This window comes from Pseudorasbora parva, chromosome 24 (assembly GCF_024679245.1).
Source record: "Pseudorasbora parva isolate DD20220531a chromosome 24, ASM2467924v1, whole genome shotgun sequence".
Taxonomy (NCBI): Eukaryota; Metazoa; Chordata; class Actinopteri; order Cypriniformes; family Gobionidae; genus Pseudorasbora; species Pseudorasbora parva.
The window spans coordinates 16470693-16497100 of NC_090195.1; the positions used below are offsets into that span (position 1 = coordinate 16470693).

At 37.3% G+C, this 26408-nt stretch overlaps 1 protein-coding gene across 1 annotated transcript in view; it reads right to left on the bottom strand.

Moving 5' to 3' along the window:
- Nucleotides 1-26408, bottom strand: part of prex2 (phosphatidylinositol-3,4,5-trisphosphate-dependent Rac exchange factor 2) — a 207234-nt gene that overhangs the window by 16336 nt on the left and 164490 nt on the right. Inside the window, exons 36-37 of the mRNA XM_067434938.1 lie at nt 15492-15558; nt 13088-13278 (exon numbers count right to left, since the gene is read on the bottom strand). Coding sequence (XP_067291039.1) covers nt 13088-13278; nt 15492-15558 — 258 coding nt within the window. The remainder of the gene's footprint in view (nt 1-13087; nt 13279-15491; nt 15559-26408) is intronic.

The following is a 26408-nucleotide window of genomic DNA, read 5'->3' on the forward strand; positions in this document are numbered from 1 at the left end:
CAGATGCTGATTAGAGCAATAGAAAAAATGAGGGGAGAAATGATAAACAGATTTTTCCGCCTCAAGTGTATTGAGGGGGGAAATCTGTTTTTAATTTTCTTTTATCAGAGATCACTTTCCGCTAGCCATGTTCTAATTTAATTAATTATGCTGAGATGCTTTTAATTAATAATTGAATTACAAAACAGAGAAGCTAAATTGGACTAAATTCTGATTACAGCATTGAGGAGGAGGAGGAGGAGGAGGAGGAGGAGGAGGAGGAGGAGGAGGAGGAGGAGGAGGACAGATTCTGGCTCTACTAGGAAAGCTGAGGCATTTAACAAGCTTGTACGGCCCAGGCTGGTATCTCATCTGTCTGTGCCAGCGCCTGCATAACATGAAGACCTGTCAGATGTGCTGCCATTCCAGCGTGATGAAGCGTGACATGCACTTTCATTCTCTGAGAACATGTGTCTGCCACTCACGTCCCATTAACATTTGAACAGACAGTCAAAGGGCGGTGCGGCCAAACAGGTGTGAGAGTCATACACTCCATTGCATTGTTCTGAAAGTCCCAAGAGACCAATAAACAACCCCCAAGGTGAGCTATAAGCATGTAGTCTCTAAAAGAGGCACAGACCACTTGATAGGAGTGGGAAAGGAGCCAATCAGGACAAAAGATCTGATAAACAAAATCATCCCACTTAAGAGGGCAATATAATTTTATGAGCTACAACTAGACATGTCGATGCACAGTGTCTGGGTCAATAAGACAAGATGGCACCTCACAGTCCATTCATAACCATCTTATGTACAAATCTGGAAAGCACCTTCTCGACCTAATAATCTCTAATCTAAACATGAAACCTTTACAACCCACTCGCAATAATCACGGGAATGCCATTAGATAGCAAAAACACTAGGCTGTGCAACTCATTATACCAGTTTCTTAAATTGTGCCAGTTTAGAGTAGTTTAACACATTATTTCTTAAAATATGAAACTATTATTTATATATATATATATATATATATATATATATATATATATATATATATATATATATATATATATAATAGTTTCATATTTTAAGAAATATATATTTATATAAAAAATATAATTTATATTTCATGTAATATAACTATATAATATAACTAACATTAAAGCAAAACAAATAAAAACTAAAATACCATAGAATATCATAAAATCGAATATATTAAATATTATTTAAAAAAAATATATATAATAAAAAAAAAAAAAAAATATATATATATATATATATATATGTATTTATATATATATATATATATATATATATATATATATATATATATATATATATATATATATATATATATATATATATATATATATATATATATATATATATATATATATATATATATATATAAAATAAAAAAACTATAGCAACCTTAAGTTAAATATATCCATGAACAAAACGGAATATCTGTATTTAGTTTAATTTTGTCCGCATGTCATGCAGGACTCTGTACTTTTGGACTGGAGAAATGTTTCAGTTTTAAAATGTACAGCATTTTCATAGCACACCATAGAACTCTTTATTTATAATTTTATTTCTCAAAAGCTATACAAGGTGCTGTGCAATGAGCAGCGTCTGACCCAATAAGACAATCCAAATGACCAATCTAAGGATACATTTACACAACAACAATGTACTAAAACAGAGACGTTTTCCCTTTGCATTTCTCGCATACACACAGCAATACTGTTAAAATGAGTACTGTTCACATGGATAGGCAAAAACGACTAAAAATGCTGCCAGGCCAGTAGTTGGAGATGTCACGAATACGATGTCATCTTTTTCACAATTTTGCGTTTTTGTAGTTTTTCAGGCCCCCAAAACACTGTTGTCATGTAATGTACGACTACACTGAATCCATCAAAAAGATATTTAGTTATTTAATAGCTTGTCCACTGTCAAACTGTCTAAATCTATGATGCAGTAGCCTGACATTTCCATCTCGTTTTTGGTGATATATACACGTTCACAGGTTTTTACCGGCAGAGGTGTCAAACGTGTTATATGGCTCTCATCTGTGAATTCAATCATTCAGTTCTTCTGAAGTGAGAACAGCACTGACCTTTGGCTCAAGTAAAAGGGATTTTCTTAGTTGATCTCCATAAGCAGATAGTGAAAAGTCTATCATACAATAATATATGAAACTTACTGGGTGATAAATTCATTTTCTGTGCCTTTGTACTAAGTGCATCTGAATTCAATGCTTGTTTCACTCTTTGATTGTGTTTGCCCTTGGCAACAAATCGGTTACTTTCTAGCAAACTGCTGACTATATTGAAATACACCTGATGCTAAAGTGTATTTTACCCTCAATTGCATTTCACAGATCGATCCTCTTGATTTATAATAGAGAAAAAAATCATAACACAAAGATTTCAGTCACCAATCACCAGTGTTCCTCACATTAGCCATTGATATTAGACATTCATAGTAATTTTAAACTTCAAGGACATGTCATGACGCAGCAAAGCGAGGTAAATCTCGCTAAAGTGTAGGCTTGATTCATGTCTTTCCGTTACACTGATAGACACACACACACTGAATGTCAAGGGCACAGCGTGACCTCTTAACTACACCTCGATATTGATCCTTCACAGTGTTTTATGGCTGATTGAGCTGTCTTGTCTCTTCTCAGCCGTAACATTACAACTGTTACTTAATTGCTTGAGGGAATGCTCAAACGCAAGCGTAAAGGGCCTTACACACTCACAACATACGTCACTTTGACCTCCACATGACAAGCATTGAAGAAAGCATCACAGAAAAATCCTTTTATGAGGTTATGAGGTTGTTAGCAAGAATGTGGGAAGAGCACACTAGGGATGCGCAGTATACCGTTACTGGAAAAATACCGGTATATATTTTATTTAAAACGGTACGATATCATGATTTTGCACATTTCGGTATATGCTGCTTTTCCGAGGTTCACCGCTAGATGGCAGTACGCTACCCAAACCTACGTGAAACCGGCAAATGTGACAACAACATAGACGAACAAAATGGATAAAGCAGTTGAATCTCACTCAAGATCCTCAAAACGAATTAATAAAGAGAGGAGTAGAAGTGAAATTTGTAACAACTTTGCTCATAAAACTGATGAAGAACCATCAAACCTAGCCAAAATGCATGTGTCACCATCCTGACTTTAAGACTTCTTAAAAGATTGAAAGGTGAGTGCATCTTTCAAACCATCTAATTTAGACATTTCTTTTCTTTTAACACTGATCAACGCGTTCAGAATCCAGCGTTTGTTTCAACCAATGACATTTAGATCTTATAATATTTGGACGCGTACTATTGCAATGTTTACATTCGCGTTAGACATAACCGACTGTGTTTATGTGAATACTCACTAAAAATGGACATTGTTACATAATTATGTGTATTTGACTTAAGGAAACTTAATTTGGAATGTGCGAGCTCTAAGTTACAAGCTTGTGTGTGCATCGTTGGTATTCGAGCTCCTATACCATGTAACATGCTATAAAATCGCTTGCATATTCAAATTTGATTTCCATTATCCATCCTGAAACGAAAGTGAAAATGTTGCATCGGCGCGCACAGATTTCTTAAGTGTAGGTGCGATGTCTTTTAAAGCCAGAAGCAATTTGTTTATTTTGAGAGATTTTTGCTGAAATTATTTCTCACAAGAAAGTTTTGATGTGATAATCTTTGTTGATTATTTTACTGTTAAAGGTGGGATAAGTGTTATTTCAAAACCGTTTTAGAAAAAGGACTCGGGCCGAGTGGAATAAAAAACTTGTAGCCAATCAGCAGGTAAGGGGCGAGTCTATGGTGAGACGAGAGGCTCATTGCGCGTCATTATTCAAAACACACGAGTCACACAGGACGGACATTAGCCAAGAAAGAACTAATATATGATGGCTTTTGCTTGAATATGCTCGTGTGTCATGTTCGCTTGTTTGTCCATTTGCGATCGTATTGTCACTCACTTCAGTGATGATAAAGAACTGTTCATTTCCACACCGTATGGAGCATCTAAATCTCCTTAGTGTTTCAAGGTTTCAAGTGTACTGTCCTCCTAATATACCGCTATGTTTGTTTCCTATATTACCCATCTAGTCATAATTGTAATATATGTCGTAAGCTGGATTATCGAGCTTGTATAGCCTACAAACTTTATCGTGTTGTTCATGAGAACTGTTTGTGTTTTGTGATCACTATAACTCTAATCGTGTCATAATTGTAATATGTCGTTAACTGGACTGTCACCTCATGTACTATTTGTTCATGAGAACGGTTTGTGTTTTTGTGATGGAAGGGGAGACTTTTTCATTGAATATTCGACCTGGATTAGTAACACATAGATTCCACCATAGTCGTTGCCTGGGTTACGTATGTTTGGGGCGGAGCTATCAATATAGGGCCGAGACCCTTTTTGGGGGTAGGAGCATGTTTGTTTTGGTGATTTGAAATAACAATAACGGTTACCAGATATCACTTATCCCACCTTTAAACATTTTTGGTAATTTCCCACTTTATAAACTCAAAACTTGCATAATTGTAGGCCTACTCATTCTCGCGCAATATACCCACGGCAATATCAGACCGTTTGGTATCGATTTAATAATGGTACTTCGGTATTAGATTGTGGTACTGTACTGAAGCGAAAATTGTGGTATTGAGCCATCCCTAGAGCATACTATGGTAAAAAATGTGCAAGCAAAACTTTATATTAGTAGGCCTATTATTTACATACTACTGTATTATTTATTAATATTTTGAATTATTTGCATTTTAAGTTTTAGTAATTTTGTGTTTTTGTAATTTACAAATGTTTTTTATAATGTTTTTATAAATGTTTATATATATATATATATATATATATATATATATATATATATATATATATATATATATGTATAGCTTTAGCTTGCTTTTTTATTTCAGTGCAACATACCGCAACATTTCCAGTGGTTGACAGTAACAAAGTTTTTCTATTTCATTATCATATAAGTAAAAATGTTAAGCATCTACACTTTATCAGAGCATTTTTGAAACTTTAACTTTTACTTCACCACATTTCAATGCCTATTATCTTACTTTTTACTGCACTAACATTCCATAAAAACATATTATTCCTCGTTATTTTGAATGGAAGAAGTCACCTGAGACGATTTTTCCAGTCATTAATTTTGTCATTGAGTATTTAATTGTCATTGACCCCATTTACTTTCATTGAATGTGTATGAAAAAAAAAGTTTATTAAAATATCTTATGAAACAAAAATAATGATATTTTTGGTTAAATAAATCCTTAAATTGTTTAATCCCACAGTACAAGCCCTTTAAAGCGAGACACAATTTCAGTGCAGATCAGAGATACTTTGCCATCACAGAGGAGCCACAGCAGGAGCTGCACCCTATGGAGAATCAAAGCTGGATTAATACGGAGCCAACTGGCCTGAGGCAAGACCTGTGTGAAGGCATTTATGGGCTCTTTATAAAATAAGCACTCTGAACTCTTCTGCTGATGAATAAAATGTGGAAGAGACTCATCTAATGTGTCTGGTATTCTTATGGGAATACACTTATATGCTACACAGTCAGCAACTTACAGCCAACAGATGTGAATGTCTAATTTACACACTTAAATGTGACTCTGGGAATGGACAGATGGACACTAAATATGAGAGAAAGCAGATATTGGTCTTAATAGGTTTATATATAATGAAAGATCAAATTCCCAAAGTTGGGGATGGTGGTATTTAAGCACATTTATTGAGCTCTGTAGAGATCCATGAATGTTTTATTGGACTATTCATGCTTCAAGAGTAGGACAGATGGTAAAATTACACACACAAAAAAAGAATATTACTTATTCTAGGCATTACATTTTTTCCCCTGTGGGGTCCAATTATGAGGTTAGTCAAGGCCTTTTGTGCCAAAAATGCATTTTTTAAGCCCTCTGAGTTTGCAGTTGGGTTCAATAAAGTTTGCAGAGCTTCATCTTCAATAAAAGTCAAAGCCTGCATTAGATTGTGTCAGATTCACAACATACAGTGCATCCGGAAAGTGTTCACAGTGGTTCACTTTTTCCACATTTTGTTATGTTACAACCTTATTCCATGACAGCGTTAAAGCAGTTTGTTTGAAATCCTTGCAAATGTATTAAAAATAAAACACGAAAAAAATCACATGTACATAGTTGTTCACAGTCTTTGCCATGACACTCAAATTGAGCATCCTTTTTCCACTGATCATCCTTGAGATGTTTCTACAACTTGATTGGAGTTCACCTGTGGTAAATTGAGTTGATTGGACATTATTGGGAGAGGCACACACCTGTCTATTTATGGTCCCACAGTTAACAGTGGACGTCAGAGCACAAACCAAGCCATGAAGTCCAAAGAATTGTCTCTAAACCTCCGAGACAGGATTATATCGAGGCACAGATCTGGGGAAGGGTATGGGAAAAAATGTGCAGCATTGAAGGTCCCAATGAGCACAGTGGCATCCATTATCCGTAAACGTAAGAAGTTTGGTACCACCAGGACTCTTCCTAGAGCTGGCCGCCTGGCCAAACTGAGCGATCGTGGGAGAAGAGCCTTAGTCAGGGAGGTGACCAAGAACCCGATGGTCACTCTGACAGAGCTCCAGCATTTATCTGTGGAGAGAGGAGAACCTTCCAGAAGAACAACTATCTCTGCAGCACTCCATCAATCAGGCCTGTGGCCAGACGGAAGCCACTCCTCAGTACAAGGCACATGACAGCCCACCTGGAGTTTGCCAAAAGGCACCTGAAGGACTCTCAGACCATGAGAACAAAATCTCTGGTCTGATGAAACAAAGATTTAACTCTTTTTGCCTGAATGGAAAGAGTCATGTCTGGAGGAAACCAGGCACCGCTCATCATCTGGCCAATACCATCCCTACAGTGAAGGATGGTGGCGGCAGCATCATGCTGTGGGGATGCTTTTCAGTGGCAGGAACTGGGAGATTAGTCAGGAACAAAGGAAAGATGAATGCAGCAATGTACAGAGACATTCTTGATTAAAAAAAAAAAAAACTTTGCTCTGGACCTCAGACTGGGGCGAAGGTTCATCTTCCAACAGGAAAACGACCCTATAAGCACACAGCCAAGATAACAAAGGAGTGGCTATGGGACAACTCTGTGAATGTCCTTGAGTGGCCCAGCCAGAGCCCAGCCTTAAACCCAATTGAACATCTCTGGAGAGATCTGAAAATGGCTGTGCACTGATGCTCCCTATACAACATGATGGAGCTTTTAAGGTCCTGCAAAGAAGAATGGGAGAAACTGCCCAAAAACAGGTGTGCCAAGTTTGCTGTGTCATACTCAAAAAGGCTTAAGGCTGTAATTGGTGCCAAAGGGGCTTCAGCAAAGTATTAAACAAAGGCTGTGAATACTTATGTACATATGATTTTTTTTTTTAATAATTTGTCACGGTTCATCAATCCATCGTCTCATTCACTGTGTGTTGTTGTGTTGGAGGCGTGGTTTCTGATTATTGCCTGAACACTATCACCTGCTGCACTCATCACCGTTGCCTTCATATACGTGACTGCACACATTGTCAGATCGTTGCAGGCTTTCACACTGACTGCACACATTGTCAGATCGTTGCAGGCTTCTGTGGTCCTTGGTGTCGGCCGTGTTTCTCCCGGGAGATCGCCTCTGTTCCGGATTCCAGGATTCCTTCGGTTCTTCTGCCCACTGCTTCCCCTGCGTCACGAGTCTCTGACCAGCTCACCGTCATCTCCGTCTTCTGGACCTGCCTGATCGCTCTGGACCTTGCCTGCCTAGTTCTGAGCTTCTCTGTGGTCTTCGGACTTTATGAACTTTGTGCAGTTCTGTCAAATAAATGAGTTTATCGCATTTGGATCTTTCAGTCTCTTTCTAGAACCTGACATTATTATTATAAATTTGCAAAGATTTCAAACAAACTTCATTCACATTGCCATTCTGGGGTATTGTTTGTAGACGTTTGAGGAAAATAATGATTTTAATCAGTTTTGGAATAAGGCTGTGACTTTTGTAACTTTTTTCCCAACAAAATGTGGAAAAAGTGAAGCACTGTGAATACTTTCCGGATGCACTGTAAATCTCACAAACTATTACAGCTGACCTGAAATGATTGAGGACCTTCGGCTTCTCATTCCAAACACCTTTAGGGGCATGAGCAGAACACTATGTACTACAAACAGCTAGAAACAGCACAAAGTTTTGGGAATTTTCACACATTTAACTCAGTATGAGTATCTATCCTATTTACTCTATATTACCTCGTTATGACCAGGTGGAGCATGTTTCTGAACAATGCTCGGCATCACTGACACATGAATCTGTCTGACATCTAAAAGTTAAGGAAGTTCAGACTGAGCCAAACTGGAAATGTGTGGTTCTAAAAGTCACAGTGTTTTCACAGACACTGAGCTTATTTACAGTACTTCAAGACGTCAAGGAAAATGTGATTTCTCATTATATGACTTACTCTCCTTATTTGGGAGAAACCAGTGAATTTAGAACATCTTTATACTGAAACTGGATCTCTGCAATACCTTGGTGAAAGAAATTTAGCCATAAAATAAACCTCTCCCTTAACTTTCAGCCAGGTGACCACATTTAAAGCAAAGCTTGTGCCTCCATTTAATTTCATTAAAAGCAGGAACTGGCACATTTTGGCTGTTGATTGAGGCCGTTTGGCAGACAAAGGGATATATAAATAGTAGCGCATAATGAAATGCTGATGCTCTGAATATGATGCATACTGGTTTTAGTATGCCAGGATAACCACATCTGACATCCTACTCCATGGAACTAATTTCATCAACTCTCACACACGTTAAATATTACATATTAAAAGTAACTTGAATTTGGCTACTATTGAAAAAATGAGCTTGAAACAAACTATGAATATGAAAAACATGCCCCAAACCATGTTTTACACACAATTATCCAGAACTATCACTTGGTTATGATTAAATACAGGTTAAATAGAGAGTGTGTTTGATGGAGGCATGTTTAGAGGGGTAAACAGGACAGAATTCACCGTATCTGTGGCAGGTCTGAGCACCTGCGGCTTCACTAAAGCTGAGATGTGGCCTGTAATTGCTCTGGCGTACAAATGTGAGTTAGTCACACCCAAACCAACGCATACAATGCTGAAAACATTTCATGCTGCTTTATCCAATCCACTGCAGTAAAGAGCCGCTTAAAGAGCAGCATGCATGTGTGTCTTTTACCATGTGGAAGGCCTTGACATTGTTCCAGCATAATACAGTGCCAATAAAAGGTAAACACCCTCCTGCTCTTTTCCACATCTTGAGACCTATCACCAATGCCAACACAAATACACATGGACATTTTACTATTTTTTTTTTTTTTACAAATAAGGGTGTGTTCACTCTTGGCACACTTGCGCACCAAACAAGCAGACTGAGACCGCTGAAAAGATGGGTCTCGGCCCACTTCCAATCGAACTCTGGTGAGGTTTGAAAAAAATATGAATGCAACATGGACCAGAGACGTAAACGAACCAAAAACAGGACATGATGTGAAAAGATGGGACCCTTAAAAGGACAAAATGCTCTAGCATACCTGTTTTTTCTGGTCATAGTCACGATGTTGCCCATACCAGTTCGGTACAGGCATCAGAACCGCATCTCCTCACAGCAGATCTTTATTTGTGTGTGTGACGGATGGATTCCTGCCACTGTTTCGACTCCTTTACACGTTTTATAAGCTCACGGATTCTAAGCTGGTCAAAATATCATCATATGTGGGCTATGCAGTACATAACAAGCACATTTATCCCAGCACACAACACTGTTTTGGATGTTCTTGAAATATACGTCAAAAAAGCCGACCAATCAGGTTGTGAATGTATCCCTATGCCTTTAGGTTCGGTGTTAAAAATGACAATGTGAACGCTAAGCAGACCAGGACTACTTTTTTTTTTACGAACCCAGTGAACTGAATTAGATGTGTGAATACACACTAAAAGTTAATTTCTCTGAAGAAAAAAAGCCATGATTTGAAGGTGTTGTGGATGATTGCTATGGTGTTGCTATGCAGTTGCTTATAGGTTCTGCTTTTGTTAAGTAATAGTTAGCACATTATTCACTGGCTCTTCCCCACTGGGAACACCCCTGTTTGGTCAAACGAAGGTCAAAGATCTTTCCAAGCAGATTTTTGACAAAGATATTAAAAATTCACAGCCACATATATATTATATATGTCCCTGTAAAAGGAGTCGAAACATATATGAACTATATTGTACTGTAAAGCCCCCTATTACAAACCGAGACCAAATGTAAATCTTCTCAGAACTGGCTGTCCTCCAAAACTCAGTATCCAGGCAAAAAGAGCAGGAGTAAGTGACGCCACAAAGAGGCCTATAAAATTTGTAAAGAGTTACAGTCCTTCAGACAGTGATGTGAGAAACATCAGGGGAAAAAAACAAGAATACCCATACTGAACCAACAAGGATGATTTACTGGAGTGGCCAGCTAAAACCAGATTTAAAGGGTTAGTTCACCCAAAAATGAAATGTATGCCATTAATGACTCACCCTAATGTCGTTCCACACCCGTAAGACCTCCGTTCATCTTCGGAACACAGTTTAAGATATTTTATATTTAGTCCGAGAGTGTATACAAGTTTTGCACACTATTCTGTCCATGTCCAGAAAGGTAATAAAAACATCATCAAAGTAGTCCACATGTTCACATCAATTAGTTAATAGAATCTCTTGAAGCATCGAAAATATATTTTTGTCAAAAAATAACAAAAACTACGACTTTATTCAGCATTGCCTTCTCTTCCGGTTTTGTTTTCAATCCTCAAATAAAGATTCAAGTGGTTATGAATCAGTAAATTGATTCATGATTCGGATCACCAATGTCACGTGATTTCAGCAGTCTGACACTGGCAAACCAAATCATGAATCGATTCACTGATTCACAACTGTTTACATTTTTATTTTTAGGATTGAAAGCAAACAAGGAAGAGAAGACAATGCTGAATAAAGTTGTTTTTTTGTGCTATTTTTGGACCAAAATGTATTTTGGTATAGTGTGCATACACTTGCCTACACTCTCTGACTAAATATAAAATATCTTAAACTGTGGTTCAAAGATGAACGGAGGTCTTACGGGTGTGAAACTACATTAGGGTGAGTCATTAATGACATAAATTTCATTTTTGGATGAACAAACCCAACAAAAGTCCAATTGGGCATCTTTGGAATGACTTTGCACTTCAAAAAACGGCTCCCATCTAACTTGGGCAATTTTGCTAAGAAAAGAGGGCACAAATTTGAGTGTTAAGATGTGCCCAAAAAAGATTGTGCCATGACAGTGTGGGCAAATGCCATGGTTGTGCATATTAAGAACTGTATTGAGAATGCTTCTCCTGTTTTTGAATTGAACTTGAAACATCCAGTAGCAGTCTAAAAGTTGCAACCTCTTCCTGAGTCTCTCCATCTGTGTCCGGCTCTCGTTCAAACATGTAATGCTGCACTCCACAACTGGTTATTTCTGATATTTTGGCTGAGTGAGATTAGCCTGTTTTGTTGTTGACGGAGTATCCAAAGATCGTGCAAAAGATCCGCCCCCCTCTTCTGCAGTCATAACAACCTGGAGCTGAAGATGCTCAAAACAATCCAGATGATAGTGAACTTCAGGAGAGATGGGCCAGCACTCCTCCCACTTATCATCATGCACAGCACTGTGGCAGCAGTAGAGTAATTCGGGTTCCTGGGCTCTACCATCTCTGAGGATCTGAAGTAGGACAATCACATTGACTAGATAGTAAAAACAGCCCAACAGAGCTGAGGAAGTTCAACCTGCTACAGGCGCTGCTGAAACATTTCTATTCAGCCATCACTGAGTCTGTCCTCTGCACTTTAATAACTGTCTGGTTTGGCTCAGCTACAATCAGACATCAGAAGACTACAGAGGACAGTTCCGACTGCTGAAAGGATTACTGGTGCTCCCCTGCACCCTCCAAGAACTGAATGCATCCAGAATGAGAAAAAGGGCTCAGATAATCACTCTGGATCCCTCACATCCAAGCCACCTTCTCTTTGAAATGTTGCCATCCTGCCGGCGGTACAGAGCACCAGAACAGCCAGGCACAAGAAAAGTTTCTTCCCGCAGGAAATCTACCACTTAAATGTACTCCTGTTAATTGAGCACCAAATCAGCATATTAGAATAATTTCTCATGCAGATCATGCGAATGCTTTTACTGTGTTTCATCAAATGAATGCAAACGAATGTCTTTAAAAAGAAAATAGTACCAATCCCAAACTTTTGAATGGTAAAAATCAATGAGATATTTTCAACAAAATCTGAATATTTGAGGAATATAAATATGTTGCTGAATTTAAAGCACTATAATAACAAGGTCCACAAAGGATGAATACTTATAGGTACTGTAGGGACACACAGACACACTTACAAGCACAATAAATTAAATATAAATAAAAATGTCAGCTCTGGCTGATACTAAAAGAGGCCCTGAGATGAATAACAGGCGTTCCTTCAGTTGAGATTCACAAATTAACCTTTAGAGAAATGGAGCTGTCTGGATCATCTTTGAAAATATGGATTAAGCGAGACCTTCTAAATGTAGAACCGAGATGCTGAATATTCATAATAGCATTGCATGAATTATTAGTGCAGAGAAAGGTATTTATGGAATGATACATGAGCATGTAATGAGGATTATTACCTATTCATGCAGAATAGGAAATTGAATATTAGATGGTATGAGGAAGAGAGATTGGAGAGAGAAAAACGGCAACAGAACTATCAAGATACACCCTCCCCAAATCAGCAAATCCAGCAAAACCGAAGAAAGATTGAGGCTGCAGAGAAGAAAACAGGATGAAAGACGTAAGTGACAGGAAGTAAATTGCTCTGAGCTACAGAGAGAAAGGAAAAAAGACGGGAGGAAAAAACAGAAGCGTTCCACTTAGACAGAGTCCCTGGCGAATGCCTGATGCCTGTCGGACAGAAGAGAAAGGAGGAGTTTGAGTGTATGTGTGTGTAACCCAGACTGACCGGTGTACTCCGCTGTTACACATGACGATGTGACACGCTCCCAGGCGGCTGCAAAGCTCCGAGGCCACGGTGAGCAGCCCGACTCCAGACGCTCCACAGGCTGTGAACTGACACGCAGCCGTCCGCCGACATGAGATAAAACTTTCCATCAATCTGTACAACTCATCCAGAGCATTCAGAGGACGCATCAGCTACAAAGAGAGAGAGATTAAAAGAAAGAGTAAAAGAGTAAAAGAAAGATTCCATGTTAAAGGACAACTCGGGTGAAAAATGAGCATAGGGGTAATTAACTCATGGTTACAGAGTAGATCGTTCTCTGGGATGCTTTTCATAAAAATCGAATTTAAAGAGTTTTATCTCTTAAAACAGATTAGCTTATAACGCTAGTGTATGGGTCATACTAGGATAAGTAAAATAAAATTGCTAGTTAATACCACTAACAAGATCGAAATAGCCTCACACTAACACGGTAGCATAATGAGGGTCCCTACATGCAAACCGAAGCACTGAGAACTTTGTAAGTGTACAAACAGTTTAATAAGAAGACACTTTATAAAGACAGTTTATTTCGCGTATACAGAAAGTAGCCATCCTGGAAAACAGTCTCGACCAGTCGAGCCACGAACGCTGTGCTAAGTGAGATGATCGATAGGAATTAAGCTTGTGAAATCTAATTACATGGAAATACATTTATTAAATCTATTTATTAAAATATATAGTTGACTAACTACAAGGGAAGAAGGTTTCCCAAATGAGATTCCAAGTCACAGTTCAGTACTTAGCACAGCGTTCGTGGCTCGACTAGTCGAGACTGTTTTCCAAGATGGCTACTGTTTTTTCCACGTAATGTTATCTTTATAAAGTGTTGTCTTATTAAACTGTACACTTGTTTGTACACTAACAAAGTTCTCAATGCTTCGGTTTGCATGTAGGGACCCTCATTATGCTACCGTGTTAGTGTGAGGCTATTTTCAGCCTTGTTAGTGGTATTAACTAGCAATTTTATTGTACTTACTCTGTGCCCTATAGACAAGCTTTATAAGCTAATCTGTTTTTAGAGATCTTTACATTTGATTTTAATTCAAACACATCCCAGAGAACGATCTACTCTGTAACCATCTGTTAATTACCCCTAGAATAATTTTTCACTGGAGTTGTCTTTTAAAGGGACAGTTCACACAAAAATGATTACTCATTTGTTCCAAAACCATATTTTCCTGTGTCTATGGAACACAGAAAGAGAAATAAAATTTGCACATGCCATTGTTAAGTCTCACGATGTACACCAGCAATGTTTTGTATTCTTTTTTTAAATGAAACCATTTAATCAGTGACTTGAATTTGAGGACCAATCAGTCTAATTATGAAGGTATCATAAACGGATTTGTGAACTGGATAAATTGATTCATTTAAAAGAATGGACTCAAAAGAACAAATCGTTTACAAATTGGACTGATTCGATTCTGGAGTCAACTTAAGAATGTTTCTTGTTTGAGTCATTCTTGATTAAACAGTTCAGAGGATTCATGGATAAAAAAAAATATGTGTTTGGAATGACATTAGGTGATTTATTAAAGGGTAAGCTCACAAAAAATAGATCATCAATTACTCACCCTCATGTCATTCCAAACCCGTAAGACTTTCGTACATCTTCGAAAACACACAGGAAGACATTTTAAATGAAATCTCTGAGGTTTCTGTTCCTCTATTGACAGCAACGCAAATACCACTTTGACGCTTCAAAAAGTTCATAAAGAGATTGTAAAATAAACCCAAATGAAGTGAGCAGTTTAATCCAAATTTTCTAAATTAAATGGATAGCTTTATATGATGAACAGATAGAATGAATGTTTTTATATTTACATATGAACATTGATCACCGAACATAAATGGAAGCTTAACATACGTGCTTGATGCATAAGAAAAAACCTCTTGCGGAAGCTCAAGCATGATACGTAACACCAGAATGAACCCCATTGGTTCTTGTGGAAGTTCAAAGAGCTGTGTAACAAAATTTTGGACAATTTTGACAAAAACACTCAATTCATATGGATTAGTTTAACAATCTCTTTATAAACTTTTTAAAATGTCAAAGTGGCAGCTACACGTGGACTGTCAATGGAAGGACAGAAATCTCTCCGATTTCATTAAAATATGTTAATTTGTGTTTCGAAGATGAACGCAAGTTTTTAGGGTTTGGAACAACATGAAGATGAGTAAATTATGAAACAAATGAAATTCTTTGGCGAACTATCCCTTTAATGACAGAAATGCTGTGTTTAAACTCTGCAGGTAATTTTAGTCATTATTAAGAATCAACAAATGGATTCTGTTGCATAATAAATGCATACTGTACTCTCATAATCATTCCATGAGTCCCTGCAGATAGTATGATGGCACATACCTTGTCTATAAAGGCTGCTTTGGGAGCCGAGCTGGAGGGAAGGTTGGATTTATCCAGATAAAAGGCCCTATGGAGGAATAATAAAGACATGGCAGTGTAAGCAGTGAACATACATTGACAAGTGATACACAAGAACACAGGATGTGCAGTAAAGCTCAATCTGGGATTTGATTGATCGCTTACATAAAAACAAAGCGGGTTGTAAAGATTCTTTATTCTACAAACAAAGCAGCTGGGAGTTGTATTTTGAAACAACACACATCTACATTTGGGATTCGTTCCAGATGACAATTACTGCCTGCAGAAACAATAACAGACATAGGTGGCAGTAGAGGAGTTGAAAGAGAATCAATCTGATGCTATTTCATTTAGTCTGCCTATTTATATGTGGAATGTATTATATATCAAAATATAAATATCAAAATTTTAAATTAAAATATACATTTTTGATTGTAAAAGAGGCATGGCAGAACTGTCTATTTTGTGGTTCTGGTTTTGTGGCATATTGCAGCACATGCTTATTGTCAGGTAAATGAATCCACCATCTGCACCCTAGCCAGGGAGAGATTTATCATGATAATATTCTCATTTGACACAGCATTAATATTGTTGTTAATTGGTCAAATATATGAATCCTTCACTGATTGGAAAAGAAATGAAATATGAAGATATGAAAATGTGAAACTAGAAGTGTGGCATTATTACAGTCTATTAATAAGGCTAAAATGTTGTTAACATATGCAGACTCAGGTTTCTCTCTCTCTCTCTCTCTCTCTCTCTCTCTCTCTCTCAAAGAAAAATAACACACACATGCTTAGAGTCTTGAGCTGCCATCATAAGATCCAACTCACCCTGCATACTAATGAGGCAGCTCACGTTAGTGTAATGGGAAGAATTAAGCAAAGTTCTTTAGAAACACCCAGAGGCCATCAGCTTAAAGCACTAAGAGCTTAAATCACTAATTCCACTGATTTACAGAAGGATTTTCATCTTCATTTCATTAAGCAGCACCCAACATATCCTGCAAGGCGCAAACAAACAAGATAGGAGGTTAATTGGCTTAGAAACATCCATCAAGGCCTCTAAGCTCTGATTCAGCAGCTGGTGGACTCCGATAGCCACTGAAGCCATTCCAATTCAATTTAACACACAGGAATGTCTGTGATCATGGTATCTTATTGTTTCAAATGCCATATCTAAAGCTAAATCTCAGTTAAGACCTTTGGCAGCCGGGTGAAAAAACAGACAGGTTATCATCTAATTAAAAAGAAAATCAAACCAATAAAGTCAGTCTGATCAAATATTATATATAAACGTTTGGAGACAGTAACAGGAAATACTTTTACATTTTTATCGCCCCCAAAAAAATCAATTTCAGATGAATGCAGCCGTCCTTTTAATATTTTGATTTATCAAAGAATCTGGAAAAAATGCATCATGGTTTCCACAAAAAATATTAAGCAGCACAACTGTTTTACATTTATAATAATAATAAGAAAAAAAATCTTAAGCAGCAAATCAGTAGGCTAATATTAGAATCATTTCTGAAGGATCACGTGACATTGAAGACTGGAGTAATGGCTGTAGATTGAATATACATTCAATATGTCATCAAAAAAATGTATATATTTTTCGATTCTAAAATGTTTAAATTCGGATAATATTTCACAATATTTTTTTGACAAATAAATGCGTGTTGAGCATATAAACATCTTTCAAAGACACTAAACTTTTAAACATCTGTGTGAATCATGCATTCAAATTCATAATCAACAATCAACATTATTCATAATCAACATTCGAAAGTGGGTACATATCATAAACATTTTAGGCAAAAAGCTGAGAAAATCTCATTTTTATCTATCAAATTCATAACGATCAAAATATTATATATTAATTAATACTACTATTCTTTATTTTACATTTAAAGGTAATTTTTGTAAACATTGTAAACAGTGACAATATATGATTAAAATTTCTAAAAATATATAATGTTCTATTATTTATTACTAGCACTGACTACAACAGAGTGTGCTGAAAAGACAGAGAAAAGGAGACCAGGCAAAAAGAAAATGTTCTCTGTAATTTCAGTCAAGAAGACAAATGCCTCAGACTGCCGACACAAGACCTTCACAATCCAGCAGTTCTGTGCCGGCTGCTTGTTCATTTATGTGAAGTCTCAGTCTCTGAAGTCTCACCCTTCCTGCAGATGGCCTAAAGCCTCAGAATAAGCAATGGCCACATCCATCAGCAAAGTCTCCAAAGATGTCCTTAAACCTGGCCAGTTCGGAGCCGGATTTGAAAAGTGCTCTATAACCTGCGCCACACTCAGTTTGACTAAAATACCAAGGCAAGAATAGAGAGATTCTTTACCAGTAAAAAAGTTGTGCTAGACCAGTTCAAGTTTAAGTCACTATATGGTTCACGTGATTTATCCACACCAGTACAGTTTCATGTAACGTGCCCCTCACTTCAGACTGTGACTAAAGTGTCCTCTGATTTAAAACAATAGCCTGCTGTGCTTCTCAAAGTACCACGCAACAGACGCGCATAACGGGTCTTCACGCATCGCGAAACAAGTTTGGCGGGCTCAAACAGCACCAGATGGAGCTGACGATTTATGTTACTAGATCAAACACCCATCCGCTGTTCAGTTTCATGGCAAAGACAAGCACTCACTGTTGAGAAACACCGCACTGATAGAGTGTGTGTTAACTTATATTTAGGGGCTTGAGGTTTTCCCACAAAATCCCATCTTGAATGTTATCTTTTACATATATTTTATTCCGTAACACTTTATTTTCAATTAAAGGTAGGGTAGGACGGACTGATCTAAAACACTTTTGTCCAAATTTGCTTAAACTTTCTTTAAATGTCAATACATAATTAAAATGTAAGTTTAAAATGTAAAGGAGAGTATAAAAACCGAGAGACTCTAGACTTTTTAATCTGCAATACACACCGCTCATTATTTTCGTTCGGGACGAAACAAATGATTGGCTTGGGCGACTGTCACTCTCTCTCGCTACCGTGGCGACCACCGCTTTCGCTACAGGATCTGCCCACATGCGCGCTCGTTTGATTTGAGGAGTTCAAGAGGCAAGAAACCTAGGCAAAATAATGGCAGAGAAAGAGCATTCAAAATTCACAGTGCAGGGTTTTACAGTCAGCGAAGGCAAACAATGCAAAAAAAGAAGACAGTACGAGAAAAGGCAATGGATAAACAGAACGTTTTTGGATAAACAAAGAAATCAAACGCGAGTAAATATCTGCGTGGCTTTTCAACGATGGTGAGAACTGAAGGACATGTAAAACGACTCATTGCTGCTGTATTTCTGCTGGACAGGTAATCTTTCATTTTGATTATACATTTTTTTGGTTTATGTTTTCATGAAGCATGTATCAAGAGCACATGAAGCTGCCTAATAGAGCTAACATAACATTACTTAGCATAAATTTACAACGTTATACACTTAGCCATTAGTAGAGATGATAAATACTCAATATGTTTAGCTCAAGTTGATCGCTGTTGTGTTGAATTTCGCAAAATTAACTTTAGATAACAAAATGCATGTGTAAAAGCTAGTACACCGCATCCAGGAACTTTTTTAAGAGCTAAGTTAGCTTTAGCTACTACTAATCAACAATGCTTTCATCATGGAAACTCTTACATGCAAAACACAGTATATGTTATGAATCTTACACGAAATTCATCTTCATCACAGTATAACTGATGTTATTGAAAAAACATGATGCTACCCGTTTTCTTTGCCTTATAAATATAACTAGCTCGTTACCAAATCAAACAAAAATATATTTTAAACTTTACCAGTACCGGTATTCTAGCTTGACAGTGAGTACTAAAAGACATCTTATTTGTTTATATTCATACTGATAAAGTTAGATTTTTTATTACATGTGATTCTGACATGATGTCACTACATGCACACTGCTCGTCTGAGGTAAATAATGCGTCTTCCAGCTGATTGGCCGGTGTAGTGCGTTCATGTGTTTTGGGGGCGTGGCTTTGGAAAGAGCCCAGAAGGGAGAAGGTGGAGTGAATGGAAATAATGAGCTGTCTTTAAAACAGTCGTGAGAGGTCTACAGACACTCAATTTTTATACTTTCTTTTTCAGAGTACTTACATTTTAATTATGTATTGATATATAAAGAAAGTTTAAACAGGCTTGGAAAAAAAAGTTTTTAACCAATTCCTACCTTTCCTACCTTTAAAGGAACTGTATGTAAAAAATGTATTTCAATGAATCTTAAAATGGCCCTGATATGTCACTAGACATTAAGAAATCATGTTAATTTCAAATACTTATATCACTGACAACAGTAGTCCGGCCAGGATATTATCATTTATAAGTTGTTGTTGCAGCCCTCAACTGATGTTGATGTTGACATGTTGTGTTTTGGCCTGAAGCTCCGCCCTCCACCTATCTACCAATCATGAAGTCAGTAGTGTTACGCATTCCGGGTTGCCAGCTCTGCTCTAGTTACCACAGCTGCCTATCTGGCAACCTCGAGTAAGGGGGGAGGGGGATACACCGCTCTACAACCATTTAAAAGTAATTGCAGTACCAGTTTTGGCCACAATCTCACATACACTTCCTTTAATTATGTTCATTAAGCATTCATATTCATCAAAGAATCCTGAAAAAAAAAGTTTCAAAAGTGTCTTTGAAAATATTAAGCAAAATTTTTAATCATCATAGATTAATCATCATATTAGAATGAATTCTAAAGGATCATGTGACATTGAAGACTTGAGTAATGATGCTGATGACATCCCAAGAATAAGTTATATAAAAAATAAATAAATAAGAAACATTAAAATAGAAAAATGTAATTCTAAATTGTACAAATATTTCACAATATTACTGTTTTTACTGTATTCTTTAATTAATGCAGTCTTGACATTAAAATATTTAACATAAATTGTTTTAAATATTACCAGTCAAACTTTTGAATGGAAGTGTATTTGAAAAATACCATGTCCCATGACTATGATATTTATTATAGAAAGAAAGATCTCAAATATCTCAGAGTCAAGACAACAAACTCCCCATGCTGTGCAAATGGTTTCTGGTTCTGGTGGGCTTTACTGCGATTAAGGTTCAGTACTCAAGCAGGCAAATGTAAAATCTATTAAAACAGAGGGCAGTGTTATCTTAGAATGCATTCTGGTGTATTTGTCTGTGTGTGGTGAACGTGGGACTCTCTTGCAGGAGTCGTAACTCAGCAGTGGTTTTCCTTTAAGGCACACTGTGCAGTAACTGATTGCCTGTGTTTTCTCTCCATGCTCTTTTGAGAGACTTTAATGGAAATGCTGGACAGGATCCAAGGATGGGCCAATCTAGCTGCACCTCGGCTTGCTGGGTCTAAAAGCAAATTGCAGCCACTGTTTCATCTTAAAACCTAAAACCTAAAAAAAAAAAAAAAAACACTTCTGGCCCTATTTCACAAGCATTACCGGGTGTGCTTTGGGGTCTTCAGGCATGATTAAACACTGATGCATGAACACATGCTTGCCTCAGTGGGACCATGATAGTATGGAGTTGTATTTAGATGCAAATACAAATTTGTTTTCAATACCACAGTACATAAAAGCAGATTTATATACAGTACACTAAAAAAAAACATCAAAAGGGAATTATTACTTATGGAAAAGCAAAAATGGTGCCGGCGACTGTGGCATAATACAAGTCCCGCTGCTTGCGAGGTGTGTGTTGTTCATCTTATTAACAATCGCTCCAGCGGCCTTGCTCAGCTCCACAACACTCGGTCCTGCTCTTCTTCATTCTACAGTAACGTTAATAATCGCATCCATGAACATGATTTCTGCCAGAGTCCTATCCCGATTCTGTTCAACTGGCTGTGAGGTAAAGACCACATGTCCCAAGATTCTGCGCTCAAACTTGGCATCATCAAACTACGCCTTTATTTTGAATAGGCGCCCTCTAGCGGACTGAAAAGTTACATAGTGCACCTATAAAAAAGTTAATATTTCATTTTCTGTTGCTGTATACAGTGAAGTGAATAAGATGTTCTAGAGAACAGATTCATCATGCTCATGTGTGTAAACTCTGGAGAAGGGAAGTTTATATTTCTGTGCAGCAGCAGTGTGAAGTTTACAGGGATCTAACAGCATTATCTGCTCTGACATACATGTCGTTTAAATCATTCAATTAAGTCATTTGCAGGACAGAGGCTATAAAAATTAAGAAACAATAGCTGGAGTCTTTAGTGCCTTTTATGGGGATTGAGAGAGGAAATGTCAATGAAGGCCTTTCTGAGCCATCGGATTTCAACAAAAATATCTTCATTTGTGTTCCGAAGATGAACGGAGGTCTTACGGGTGTCGAACGACATTAGGGTAAGTAATTAAAGCTGCAGTCCGTAACTTTTTGCACTCTAGTGGTCAATAAACAGAACTGCATGCATCTTGCGGAAGAACATTGCAGCCGGAGCTACTTCTCTCAGTTTATGTCTATGGCGGATCACGCAGGGACTGTGCTCCTCCGCAGCGGTACCTACCAGTCTGGCCTGAAATAGTCCCAATATAAATTCAGGTTAAGACAAAAACACGGTTTGGAAAATGGATTCATGTTGTACATTCTCATTTTATAATTTTTGTAAATCTTGAACACAAAAAAAGTTACGGACAGCAGCCTTAATGACAGAATTTTAATTTCTGGGTGAATTAAGAATACAGTCAATATTTGCTAAAATAAAATAACTGAATAAATTGAAATGAAATTAATTTAAAGTCATCATATTTGACCAAACATGGATCTTTTTTTCCCCTTGACACTCCTAGTTTAACATTTACTTTAATTTTGGCTAATATTGTGCCCTCTGCCAAACTAAGGTTTGTTTTTAATTGGTTTCTTTAAGGCTCAGCATTGCATCATGGTCATTATCAGGTCATCATGCTTTTAAGAAGACCAATATATCTATGAATAGCGCTAGGCCTCAACCGCAACCATGACCCAATGCATGTCCTCAACAGACCTCGACTAATTACAGATTCACAAACATGATGTCATGCTGGTTCCATCAAAGCTGGCAAAAACTAACTCTTAAGGTCGGTTCATACAGAATGTGTTTTTTCTGTTAAAAACGTGAGACGCAGGTCAGTTGAATAAAAAAAGCGCATGCGTGAGACACGTGTATACATTTAAAAACAATGGAAAAGAAGTGCAGCCCCTAACAGACACACAAAAACACACGCACGTACGCAAGCGCACGCACACAGAATATATTTTAGCCCATGTTTAGGTGACTCCCCATTGGGACCAGATCGCTCAACCAATTTAATTTCTTACGGCAACTTCTAGACACGAGACCAGCCAAGCAGTGAGTTTTTACCTGCTGGTAAGTATGGTCATTAATCCAGCTGTCTAACACACACATCCCACAATGCAGAAACCTAACAGGGTCAGAGCGCTACAAGAACGAGCTACCCATCTGTATCAAACACACCACATCCACATGACACGGACCGCAGAGACCACTACAAACATGTCTCACTTCAGTAACTCAGGAAAAAACAACATTGAAATCAGCTGTGAATGCCTTGTTTAGGAGAACAATCTAAAACCAAGTGTATTTTTAGTCAACAAAGCTGTAGAATTAATCTAACAATCCACAAAACTTAATGAAAGAAGCTGACTAGGGTCTTTTTTTGGCGGTTCATCATCAGAAAAATCAGCCACCACATCTGATGCCACATCAAGGTCTCAACTGTTTTACTGACTTACTGTGTGTGTTAGGAGCAGCTTCTATCCCAAACTTTGAAGTCTTATTTATGAAGGGAGATGAACTGGACATGAACTGGACACAAATGTGAACAGCTTAGAAACTACCAGATGAATCATGGATTCGATTAAATGTGCCAACTGTAATCAAACTATTTTAATTTCCGTTCCACATGAAAAGGGGTACTGTGCTGTGTCCAAAAGTGCTTTCCATGAAAAGACACAACTGCAGCTGACATTAACCACATTAACACTGCATATTCATCTGAACATCTTCCAGATCTGTCTGTGTGCTGCTAATCTAAGCTAATGTAGTGCTGAATGTGCTATACAGACACAAATAGTTACAACAAAGAAATAAAGCAACAGCTAAGAAACATCTCATTCTTGCTATTTCAACCATTTGTGTCTTTCTCTCTGTATGTCTGCAAAACATCTAGAACTGTGTGGATAAATTGCACTGGCATATTCTTTGCTTGTTATTAACTTTTACCACTTTTTATTTGTATTTAAATCATTCAAAATAATCTGCCAGTGCAGTAAAACAAAATATAATTGTATTAAAGCTGCAGTCTAAGAAAATATACCCTGTTTCTTTCCAAGTAAATTGGTCTTTTTTTAAAGAATTGTTCAATATTTGAACTATAAAACAAGACATTACTAATAATGTTGGGTTTGTATGTTTTATGGGGACATTGTATAGATATAATGATTTTTACATTGTACAAATTGTATATTCTACCCCTAACCCTAAACCTACCCATCACAGAAAAGTCAGCATTTTTACATTTTCCAAAATCATCACTTAGTATGTTTTATAAGCCATTTTCCTCATGGGGACCAAAAATATTGCATCCTTGTGGGTATAATGTAGGATATATCTTAACCACACACACACAGCACAGCACAGTAAAAACTATTTAAAACTATAAAAAAAACTATTTCTACTATAAAATTCATTTTTTATATCAAATATCACAAAAGGGCTACACACACACACACACACACACACACACGCACACGCACACGCACACGCACACACCTCTGGCTATTCACGTGATGCAAAAGTAAATGTAAATCATTAGACCAGGCCTCCTTCTTCCATTGCTCTGTGGTCCAGTTGTGATGCTCATGTGCCCTCTGTTGGTGCTTTCGGCGGTGGAAAGGGGTCAGCATGGGCACCCTAATTGGTCTGCGGCTATGCAGCCCCATATGCAACAAACTGTAATGCAGTGTGTATTCTGACACCTTTCTATCAGACCCAGCATTAACTTATTGAGCAATTTTAGCTATTGTGGCTCGCCAGCCTTCGCTCCCCACGTGCATCAATGAGCCTTGGCAGCCCATGACCCTGTTGCCGGTTCACCACTGTTTCTTTCCTGGACCCCTTTTGATAGATACTGACCACTGCAGACTGGGAATACCCCACAAGAGCCGCATTTTGGAGATGCTCTGACCCAGTCATCTAGCCATCCCAATTCAGCCCTTGTAAAACTTGTTCAAATCCTTACTCTTGCCCATATTTGACAGATCATAATCTTAGACAAACAGTCAAGGCAGTGAAAAAGATTTAAAAAAATGAATTTCTTCTCAAACTTTCATCAGACATTTTTTAAGTGATTACGCCAAATAAACTGAACTGATTCATGGAAATAAACTCAACTTACCAACTCGAATGCCATTTGTGCTACTAAAGACAGTCTTTTAAAATATCTCTACCCCATCGTTCAAAACCAGTCTAGTATCATATATATTTAGGAAACTTAATGACCAAATAAAAAGTACATTAAAATCATCATCAATCATCAATAATTATGTATACACAAATTAGACTTTATAGATATCAGAGACAGAGAGACTGGACAGAAAGCCAACTGAATAAAGAAACTGGCCAATAGTTAAGTATCTGCTCTTTGTCAGAAACCCCATTGTGACACACTGTTGTGGTTAATGATCTGGGAAAGTATACAAAGGTTTCAGGTTCAAAGCTTTCATCATTCTAGCTTTAAGCAACTAAGTTTGGTAGTGAGGGACGTGATATTCTTATATGAATTTAAATAGAAAGGACATAAATGCAAAATTAATTTGCATGAGACCAGACATGTGTTTGTTATTTTCAGATCAGGTTTGTTTCCTGATGATTCTAATGACCTCAACAGTCAAAATAGATTGACTTAAATGAGATCACAAGTGATGTCTTGTCTTCTTTAAGACATACCTGGACACAGACGCCAGAATGCTATGTATAAAAAGATGTGGTCCTTGTGGTAAGACCAATCTCCTGGACAACATCAGTAATGTCAAAAGTAATTCACTTCACATTTCAACAGTATTATATATCATTTAATCATGAAGATGCTGAAGCAAAATAAACATACTGTATTGTTCCAAATATAAGACAAAAAATTAGTTAGTCTGTAGTGCAGGTATGACATCACTTTGTAGGCCAAAACGCAGAAATGAGTTAGCCTTTTAGCACTTCCAGTTCCCTTGTCCTGAAGTCAATGGGTTTTCTAAATGGGATTTAGTTTGAATGACTGAAATAAGGACTGTGGTGAACAAAAGCTCAACACACTTTCACGTTTTATTCTGTGATATAAAATACATCAGTATAATCACACTCGTGATTTTTAAGCTTTTACTGTCTTGAAAAAGGAGGTGGATAACAAGTGGCTAAATGGGACTACATAGGCTGTCAAGGAGATTAAACGGCATCATGCCGAAAAGGTAAACTCAGTCCGTTTTTGCTTACAATTATGCTCTCATAAACTAGTCTAACTCAAATGTTCTGGGAAAATATTTAGAGATAAAAACTGAAAGAGTTATCAGAAGTTTAGTGATCGTGGGACCGTGTCACCGTGGTCCATTTATAGTCTACCTTTAGCCATTTATTTCTGGCAACTGCATTTGGGCTTGTTAGAAGACGACGAGTTCAAAAAGACTTTATTATTTATTATGAGGTAGGTCTATCCAATCGATGTCTTTCCTGGTTCAGTTGAAACACGCCTCATAATCACAGCCCAATGGAGCAAACCAATCAGAGCAACGAAGCGACGCATTGTCAAATGTCAACACACTGCACATGCGCTGGAATAAACGATCTTTGCCGGTGTTGTAAAAAAATAAAATAATTTATTGATACACAAAGTAC